The sequence below is a fragment of the Talpa occidentalis genome, unplaced genomic scaffold, assembly GCF_014898055.3.
Source record: "Talpa occidentalis isolate TD23 unplaced genomic scaffold, MPIMG_talOcc4v2.1 talOcc4.9, whole genome shotgun sequence".
NCBI classification, from domain to species: domain Eukaryota; kingdom Metazoa; phylum Chordata; class Mammalia; order Eulipotyphla; family Talpidae; genus Talpa; species Talpa occidentalis.
Window position 1 is genome coordinate 13,265,323 of NW_023605305.1, and position 10,130 is coordinate 13,275,452.

The window sequence follows — 10,130 nt, forward strand, 5'->3', positions numbered from 1 at the left end:
CTATGATCATTATAGACTATTGAAAAATATTTTTAAAATAAAATCAGTTTCCTTTCTTATCACTTTATCCATGTAAAGCATGTTAAAATTTCTTATAATTCTACAATCCAAAGATAAGCATGATTAACATCTTCTTAAAAGGCCTTTTTATATAGTTATGAACAAATTATACAACTAATAGCCCCTTTTCTATCTAACAACAGTTTAACAATGGGTCTAGTATGTCCTCATGTTAAAAAAAACATTGTAAGCAGTTTCTTATCCATATGATTTAAAATTTTTTTATTTTCTTTTTAAAGATTTCTTTATTTATGCATTCAAGAACTGGGGTACAGGCCGGAGGTGTGGGGGGTAAGAGGATTCACCAGAGACAGAGTGGGGAACAGAACAGGCAGACTGACTGAAATACACTACTGAGGGGAGCAGCGGGCGAGACAGGAGAGGTCTGCTGCACCATGTGGGTAGCTCCCTGGGTGGGGATTGCGATACATGTGCTGCATTGGCTGCAGACAGCTTCATAGGTTGCATCTTATCCCCTGGTAGGCCTGATTTTATTTTTGTGTAGAAAAACTGGGGTGTAGTTCAGAGGTGCAGGGGTGAGAGCATTCACCAGAGAGAGTGGAGAGCAGAACAGGGGGATCCAATGAAATACACTGCTGAGGGGAGCAGCAGGCGAGATAGGTCTGCTGCGCCATGTGGGTCAGCTCCCTAGCCAGGAATTGAACTCAGGCTGTCACGGCAGGCCATCATGGTGACAGCATTAAGACTTAACCCCTAGGGCCTCCCCAGTGGCGCAGCGGTTGAGCGCTGGGCTGCGAAGCTGCCCGCAGCCTCTGCAGAGCCAGTTCATTCCCCGGCTGCCGGTCGAGGGTCCCACATGGCGGCAGGGTCTCTCCTGCCGCCCACTGCTCCCCTCAGCAGTGTACTTCATCAGTCTGCCTGCTCTGCTCTCTGCTCTGGCTCTGGTGGATTCTCTCGCCCTCCCGTGCTTCTAACTGTACCCAGTGCTTATATAAATAAATCAATAAATCTTTAAAAAAAAAAAAAAAAGACTTAACCCCTAGGCCAGGAGCAAGGCCCCCATATCCACAAGATTCTAATCTTCTTTGTATCCTATAGTTACATTCTTTTCTACTTGTTGAATATTTGAGTTTTCCCAGTTTTAAAGCATCATGAAGTATCTGCTGAGCAGAACCCATCTTCTTTCTCTGTATGCGCTTCATCCCTCTGAACAAGGATGACATTGAGATTTCTTTCTGATTTTTATTCTATTTTAGAAACAATGAGCCTGATGAACAGGACTTTGAGAAAAGCAATTCCCGTAAGCGTCCCAGGGATGCTGTTCAGAAGGAGGAGGAGATAGAGGGGGACTATCAAGAAAACTGGAAGGCTTCCAGTAGCCGATCATATAGCCCCGATCATAGACAGAAAAAAAACAGGAAACTCTCAGAGCTTGAGAGAACTCACAAAGTGTCTCACAGCCATGAGCGGAGAGACGAGAAAAAGAGGTGCCACAGAAATTCACCAGTTTACTCTTCAGACCATGAATCTTCTGATTATGGCCACGTTCAGTCCCCTCCATCATGTGCCAGTCCTCATCAGATGTCCATGGACCATTACAGATCCCCAGAGAAGGACCCCGAACCCCTTGTTCCACATCAGAAGGCTGGAAAGGGCCATAGTAATGCCCTTCAGGACAGACTGGGGGTTGGTCAGGAACGACACCCAGGTGAGTCCCAGGGGAAAGGGGCTGTGAGTCAGAACAAGGAGCACAAATCTTCCCACAAGGACAAGCGCTTGGGGGATGCCAAGGGAGATGAGAAGTCCTCTTCAAGCAGAGAGAAGTTGCACAAGGCCATTTGCAAGGAGGAAAACCGAAGGCTGCTCTCCAGCGATAGCACAAAGGAGAAAGCGCCCTCTAGTGGTTTCAAGAAGGAGAAGGAAAAAGAGGGCAGCACCAAGAAGAAGTTTTTAGCCCCTTTGGAGGTTGCTTCCGACAACCACCTTAAAAAGCCAAAGCACAGAGACTCAGAGAAAACCAAATCGGACAAAAACAAGCAAAGTATAAACAGCTTGGACATAGGAAAGGGGGCAGGAGACCTGCCCAAGGTAAAAGAGAAGGTTTCTAACAACCTAAAGAATCAAGAAGGGAAAGTAAAAACTCATTTGGATCGGAAGTCAGGGGGCTCTCTTCCAAAAGGTGAGGATGCAGACATGGACGATGAGTTTGAGCAACCCACCATGTCTTTTGAGTCATACCTCAGCTATGACCAGCCCCGGAAGAAAAAGAAAAAGATTGTAAAAACTTCAGCCACAGCTCTCGGAGAAAAAGGACTTAAAAAGAATGATTCAAAAAGCACTAGTAAAAATTTGGACTTGGTTCAGAAATTACCTAAGGTGAATGAAAACAAGTCAGAGAAGCTTCAGGCTGCTGGAGCCAATTCAGCCAAGCTGAAAAAGGTAACCACTCAGCCCCTGGGTGGCTTCCCATTCAGACCACCTGCCCCCGTAGAGCTCCCAGCACCCACCCTACTGGTATTTTGCTTGACTTGCTTTTACTGACATGTTGAATTTCAGTTTGAGGTCATTTCCTCTGAGCCTCCCCAGTTGCCAGGGCAGGTAGTAGCCAAGGTAGTATTTTTGGAGGCCTCCTGTTGTGCTGGGTCCCCTCTAGATGTATTTCCTGATGTGGGTGGTGTCTGGATCTGCCTGCGAAGTTATCTGCCTAGTCAGCACCGCTGAGGATGGACTAGGTGAGCAAGCTGTGCTTGCAGAGAGGGGCTCCCCAGTCACTGGTCTCTTCTCTGCAGGTCCCCACCGATCTATTGCCAGTGTTGCCAGACCTCCCACTCCCCGTAATACAGGCCAATTACCGTCCGCTCCCTTCCCTCGAACTGATCTCCTTCCAACCAAAGCGAAAAGGTAATTTTCTTTAGCTTTTCTTAAGTGGAAAAGGTTTTTTAAAAATGTATTCATGATCTGGTGACAGATTTGAAGCATTTTTTTTGAGTTTGAATCCCAGCTCTAGCTTGTACCAGTTATTGAGCTTGGCTAGTGACTTAATTTCCTTGGACTTCAGTTTCATACTCTGTGCATGAGAGAAGTAATGGTATCTACTGCATAGGGTTGTTAAGTAGATTAAAAGTGATAAACACTGGTGAAGCTCTTAGTGCTTGGTTTTTCCACATAGTAAATGTTCAGTAAATCTTAGCTGCTGCTGTTTTAGTGGTTCTTTATATATTCTGTGTGAGCTTTTTATCTTTAAAAAGTCTACTTTTAATAGCAAAAGAGTGATATGGCCTATAAGCATGTTAGCAAGAGACTAAGAGCTAGATCCTGGCTCTCCCACATGGTAGCATCCTGTAAAATGCGTGGAGGGGATGATTTCTTTTTTTTCTTTTTCTTTTTTTAAGATTATTTATTTATTTATTTTTAAAGATTTATTTATTCATTTATACAAGCACTGGGTACAGTCAGAAGCACGGGAGGGTGAGAGAATTCACCAGAGCCAGAGCTGGGAGCAGAACAGACAGACTGACGAAATATACTGCTGAGGGGAGCAGCAGACACAGCGGGAGAGGTCTGCCATGCCATGTGGGACCCTTGCCCGTGGCCGGGGATCAAACCGGCACTGCAGAGGCTGCGGGCAGCTTCACAGCCCAGTGCTCAACCGCTGCGCCACCGGGGAGGCCCTTTTAAGATTTTTTAAAGATTATTTATGCATACAAGAACTGGGGTACAGGCCAGAGGTGCGGGTTGGTGAGAGGATCCACCAGAGACAGAGCAGGGAACAGAACAGGCAGATTGACTGAAATACACTGCTGAGGGGAGCAGCAGGTGAGACAGGAGAGGTCTGCGCCATGTGGGTTTGTCCCTGGACGGCTGGGGATCGAGCTCGTGCTGCAGAGGCTGTGGATTGCTTCATAGTGCCGTGCTTAACCCCTTGTGCCACCAGGAAGGCCCCTGAGGGGATGATTTCGAAGATGTGATAAGTGAAACAGTTGATAACATGTTATTAATTGGCTTAAAAGAGTAATTTTTCTTGAAGGATATGGAAAGAACTGGAAGCATTGAATGCCTTGAGGAAGGGAACTGGGAGGCTGAGGAATGGGGTGGAAAGGAGAGCTTTCACTCTGTAACTTAGTACCTTGAGTAATTTACATTCCTGTTCTTGTCCTGTAGCACTCTCTTCACCCCATGAAGAGGAAGAATCTGGATTCACTGGACGAAGAATGAATTCTAAGATGCAGGTGTATTCTGGTTCCAAGTGTGCCTATCTCCCCAAAATGATGAGCTTGCACCAGCAGTGCATCCGGGTCCTTAAAAATAATATTGACTGTAAGTCCTATGCCTGTCTTTCGCCCCTAAGTACACTATAGCACTGGGCCCTTACTGCTCGGCAGTCTGGCTGCCACTCAGCACTTTCACCTTTGGTTCTCTGCAGCAATCTTTGAAGTGGGAGGTGTCCCATATTCTGTCCTTGAACCTGTTTTGGAGAGGTGTACCCCTGATCAGCTGTGTCGCATAGAGGAATACAATCACGTGAGTATCCTGTTGAGTAGAAAGAGAACAGTTTTCTGGCTCATGGTTCTGGAAGTAGCTTTGTCTTTGTGAAACTACCATGACTGAAGGGCAGGCTGGAGGTCTGATTACTTTGTTGGGCATATTTGGTTTGCCTGCGGGCCTATAAACATGCATATTCCTTGCTTCTGTGGGCCTCTTGGGCTATCAAGGTGAGATTAAAGGGAGTAAAAAGCATCCAAGCCTGGTGTTGATATTCAAGTGTTGAATGAAAAGAGTGCAGGTTGTCTCAAAAAATCCTTCCCATAGTGCTGGGGCACACTCATTTGATATTAGGTCTCTCTAATGCCAGGGACATTAGAGACCTAATGTCTCTAATTAGGAGACATAACCTAATTTTTGTGTTGTTTTCTCTCTTAACTCCCCAAAACAGCTAGTACAATGCCTTGCACTTAACTTGTTTTTTAATGAAATGATTTGATTTACTCCTAGAACTATGTTGTTTTTTTAAAGATTTATTTATTTATGCATACAAGAACTGGGGTGCAAGCCAGAGGTGTGGGGAGGGTGAAAGGATTCACCAGAGACAGAGTGGGAAACAGAACAGAACACTGCTGAGAGGAGCAGCAGGCGAGTCAGGAAAGGTCTGCTGTGCCATGTAGGTATCTCCCTGGGCGGGGATCGAACTTGTGCTGCAGTGACTGCAGACAGCTTCATAGGTTGCGTCTTAACCCCTAGTGCCACCCGGGAGGCCCAGAACTATGGTGTTTTTTTTTTTTTTTTAAAGATTGATTTATTTATTTATACAAGCACCGGGTACAGTCAGAAGCGCGGGAGGGTGAGAGAATTCACCAGAGCCAGAGCGGGGAGCAGAGCAGGCAGAAGGACCGAAGTACACTGCTGAGGGGAGCAGCGGGCGGCAGGAGAGGTCTGCGCGCCATGTGGGACCCTCCTCCGGTGGCCGGGGAGCAGTCGGGGATCGAACAGGCGCTGCAGAGGCTGCGGGCAGCTTCTCAGCCCAGGGCTCAACCGCTGCGCCACCGGGGAGGCCCGAACTATGGTATTTTAATGTAATACTATGAGAATCAAAAAATTAATAGGAAGCTGGTCATCCCTAGGTAATTAAGAATGGAAAGAGATCAGTAAGAGAGCTGTGTACAAGTGATGTCCTGTATACATGACACTTCTAGGTATTAATCGAAGAAACAGATCAATTATGGAAAGTTCACTGTCACCGAGACTTTAAGGAAGAAAGACCAGAAGAGTATGAGTCTTGGCGGGAGATGTACCTGCGGCTCCAAGATGCCCGGGAGCAGCGGCTGCGATTACTGACAAAGAACATCCAGTCTGCGCATGCCAACAAGCCCAAAGGTGAAGGGGTTGGGAGCCAGGGACCACCAGCAGGGCAGGGCCTGGCAAGATAGTGAGCCCTGTGCTCAGCAATGGTAGGGCATTGGTGGGCTCACTGGGTGGGACCTCTGGCTCTTGAATCACTCTTACATCTGCAGGAGAACATGAAGGTATGTTTCTCTCCTGCTGCCACCTGTGCTACCCTTAAGTGTGCTGTTCAAGGTTGATAATCCCCTAGCTTTGGGTGTACTTGAAAAGGCTTCATTTCTTAGTAGTGTGCATTATTTATTTATTTATTTATTTTGGTGGGGCCCTCGCCAGCGGCCGGGGAACGAACTGGCGCTGCAGAGGCTGCGGGCAGCCTTGCAGTCCAGCGCTCAACCGCTGCACCACCAGGGGAGGCCCAGTAGTGTGTATTATTAAAATAACTACCATCTCTGCTCAGGCAGGTGTTAATGTCCATGTTTTTCCATAGGCCGACAAGCAAAGATGGCTTTTGTCAACTCTGTGGCCAAACCACCTCGAGACGTTCGAAGAAGGCAGGAAAAGTTTGGAACAGGAGGAGCAGCTGTGCCTGACAGAGTCAAGTAAGAGTTCTGTTCCACTGTGGTTTCCCGTGTCAGGGAAGAGCACCCAAGAGCTTGTCATCAACTCAAAGGGGCAGCAAGTGATTCCATGAGCCCCAGCTTCCTTGATTGCAGTGGGCTGAGTAATGACACCTGCCTCTTGGGGATCAAGAATAAATGGAAAACAGGGCCTGGCTTCTGGGAAACTTTCCCTTATGATTCTTCTTTCCCCATTTAAACTAAAAGGCAATACTGTGGTGAAGATGAAACTATATAATTAAGTCACGTTGGCATTTTCAGAATACAGATTTACACCCAAACAGTGCAAGGTTAGGCGAGATTATCTTTCATGCCGGAAGGCTAATGCTCTCACCTCTGAGCCACCACCGGACTTCAGGCGCTGTGGTTACTGGTCAAAGCCACAAAACCGTGTCCTCCCCAGATAGGCCACTTTCAGGCTGTTGGGGCCAAGGACAGGCTTCTCATGTTCCTGATTAACCCCGGCGTCACTCTGTTACAGGATTAAGCCAGCTCCCTACCATACTGGAAGTAGCCACACTCCCTCCAATAGTGGCTGCAGCAACAGCTTTAACTCCAGCCCTGAGGAGCCGGCCTATGACGGCCCAAGCACCAGCAGCGCCCATTTGGCACCCATGGTCAGCAGCACTGTGTCCTATGATCCCAGGAAACCGACTGTGAAGAGTAAGTGACTCAGGGCTCCTGATCAGATATTTCAAAACTAGTATTTGAACCCTTTTGATACCATCACCACTGCCTGGCGTTTGGTGCATAGGATGTAGTGTGTGCCATGCCTTCTGCAGAGCTGGCCTGGATGCCTGTGCCTCCTTCCCCCACTTGTTCATCATGCATGGGTATCTTTGAGTGAATGAGCATGGTGAATATTCATGCTGCTTTTTTTAAACCTAAATGTAAACCTGTTTTTGCAGACACTAGCATGGGTTTCATAATTACAATTAACATCAAGTGATAGTCTATGTTAGTGGGGTTTTATGAAACTTGAGATCCAAGTATTTTTTGTATTTAGTTGGGTCTATTTATTTTATTAATTTTATTACCACCTAACTTAATTAGACCATCATTCTATATTTACTTCAGGGCTCCTTGGGGAGTGGGATCACCCAGCCAGCTCAAGCTTTGGCTATGCTCAGGTCGCTCAGTCCCAAGGGCAGCCAGTGTCCTTCAGTGCTGCTTACAGTGAGCTTCTCTTAGCCCCTTGCTACACTGAACAGCAAGGTAGAGGGGTTTTGGGTTTTTTTTTTTTTTTTTTTAATTTATTTATTTATTATTTATACAAGCACGGGGTACAGTCAGAAGCGCGGGAGGGTGAGAGAATTCACCAGAGACAGAGCGGGGAGCAGAGCAGGCAGAAGGATCGAAGTACACTGCTGAGGGGAGCAGTGGGCGGCAGGAGAGGTCTGCGCGCCATGTGGGACCCTCCTCCAGTGGCCAGGGAGCAGCCGGGGATCGAACCAGCACTGCAGAGGCTGCGGGCAGCTTCACAACCCAGCGCTCAACCGCTGCGCCACCAGGGAGGCCCGGTTTTGGGGTTTTTGGGGCTGGTTTGGATACTGGTGAGGTAGTTAGATTATGGCTCACTGTGGCCTTTAGACGCTGGCAAGGATTGAATTCCAGTTTTGCCACTTAGTGTATAACCAGAGACAAGGGTCCAGTCTCTGAGTCTTGGGGAGGTGGTTAGAATTAGAGATCATGACTGCCCTGGGCCAGCAGGTGCTCAGTGAGCCTTGGCTCTGTACCTGTTTTGATTCTGGCGCTAGGGGCCGCTTGTGACGCAGAGCCGGGAGGACCCAGGCCTAGCCTGGACATAAACCACCAGTGGTGTGTGTCTGAACTGCTGTGGATCTGAGTCAACTGCCTTGCTTTCTTTTCACAGAAATCGCCCCAATGATGGCCAAGACAATTAAAGCTTTTAAGAACAGATTCTCCCGAAGATAAACCGAGGACTTGCCTTGGAGCTGAAATTTGGGGGGAGGAATACAAGGACAATGGGAATTGGAGAATGGACTTCCAAAGGAGACCAGAATCGTTGATCTCTGAATCCTGCAGTTTGTAGGGGCTCCCCCATGAGCCTGTGCACAGCCACTGCCTCCTGCCTGGAGAACGCTTCAGAACTCTGAGGAAGATGTGAAGCCTCAGTCTCACTGAGGATTTTAAGGTCAATTATACTTTTGTTGTTAATTAGCTTCTTTGTAAACTACAAGGCATAGTTTTAATTAATAAATATTGCCCCCAGATTGTATTTATATTACCCCCCAGGTTATTTTGTTTTGTTGGGGGTGGTTTTTTGTTTTTTTTTTCCTCTTTTTGTTCCTCTACCACATGCTTGGCCCTTTATTTTCAGGGTCCTTTATTAAAGCTGGTTGAAAGCCATTCGCCTGCCCCAGTTCAGCTCTCCTGAGCCTGGGCATCCCCAGAGCCTGAGTGGTGCCTGCTGCTCATGGGCCCGAGAGTGAGTGCTGGGCTGCCTATGAAGGGAACTTATGCCTCCCAGCCCCTGCTCAGTGTTGCTTTGAATCCTATGCAGGTGCATCTCTCTCACTCACTAAATAGTATTTATTAAGGGAGGTTATCTGTAAAGGTCTAGTCTTTCCTCCAACCTTTTAGCCAGTTCCTTTTTTTTTTTTTTGAGGCTCACTAGAGGTCACAAAATTTGGGAGATCAGTCTGCACAGAACCCCAGCATTTTTACAATTTTCTGATTCAAAATTTTAGGTCTTTTACCTCCCCAACTTTTCCTTCTCATTAACCCGGGGGGAAAAGAGGCACATGGCAGGGCTTTTTGTAGCTCCTGGAACACAACTTTAGAGTTTTAAACGCCAGCACTTTAATCTCTTGTTCCCTATGAATTGCTGTAACAGGAGAATGGTTTTTAAAGTCACAATGCTATGTTGGAAACGGTTTTTGCTTTTGCCTTTTCTTTACAAGATCATGTGATTGGAAGAGCACAAGTTTGCTCTGTTTTATAGAGAACTGTGCAGGTGACGCTCTCTCTACCTTTTGGGTGATGAAGACAGAATGTGAAAGAAAGGGCCAACTTAGGGAAAGGGAGCAGTAGTATCAGGATGAGGGAGAACCCCAAGGGCATCCATCCAGTTGTGGGAGGAAGGCTCTCACTTTCCACTTGACACCAGTCGAGATCAGAATTAGGAGGACAGTGTTAGCGTCTGTCTTGGCTGTTGAACTCTGACCCAGTAGGATCCCACTGGTTGTCACCCAGGTGGAAGCAGATGCTCTAAATTTGAGGTGCCTGTCCTTAGCAAACCCAGGAGCAGACTGAGGGTGTGGTTACAGTGACAACCCGAGGGGCCAAGGCAGTCCATTCCCTCAACTTGCTCACAGCCGCAGGTGTGGAGCCCCCTGTTTTTAACCATCTTGCACACCTGGGGCCAACTTTGCAGAAGCCAGAGCAATGCAGGAAATCTGTGCAACAAAAGCAAAAACTGCACTGTTCTGCGCACACTGCAGTGCAGGGCGCCTGTTGCAACCGGATACATGGTATTGCTGTTTTAATTTGCTGTATTTCTATTTGGGTAAAGCATTGTTTCACTTGATCATTTGTATTGCCCTTCCACCTCTGTTACCTCGCCTGTTCCCAAATCTGATATAGGAAGCCTCTTACCTAAAACTCAGTGAACATCTGGGTCAGCTACCCGAC

The 10,130-nt window shown here is 47.2% G+C and overlaps 1 protein-coding gene across 2 annotated transcripts in view; it reads left to right on the plus strand.

Annotated features, from left to right (window-relative positions):
- ELOA (elongin A) overlaps positions 1–8,724 on the plus strand; it is a 49,636-nt gene extending 40,912 nt beyond the window's left edge. For both annotated transcript variants that reach the window (XM_054691733.1, XM_037498947.1), the window contains exons 4-11: positions 1,278–2,460; positions 2,811–2,922; positions 4,183–4,338; positions 4,445–4,542; positions 5,712–5,892; positions 6,347–6,458; positions 6,958–7,139; positions 8,350–8,724. In XM_054691733.1, coding sequence (XP_054547708.1) covers positions 1,278–2,460; positions 2,811–2,922; positions 4,183–4,338; positions 4,445–4,542; positions 5,712–5,892; positions 6,347–6,458; positions 6,958–7,139; positions 8,350–8,411 — 2,086 coding nt within the window. In that variant the 3' untranslated portion in view covers positions 8,412–8,724. The remainder of the gene's footprint in view (positions 1–1,277; positions 2,461–2,810; positions 2,923–4,182; positions 4,339–4,444; positions 4,543–5,711; positions 5,893–6,346; positions 6,459–6,957; positions 7,140–8,349) is intronic.
- Positions 8,725–10,130: the final 1,406 nt, after the last annotated feature.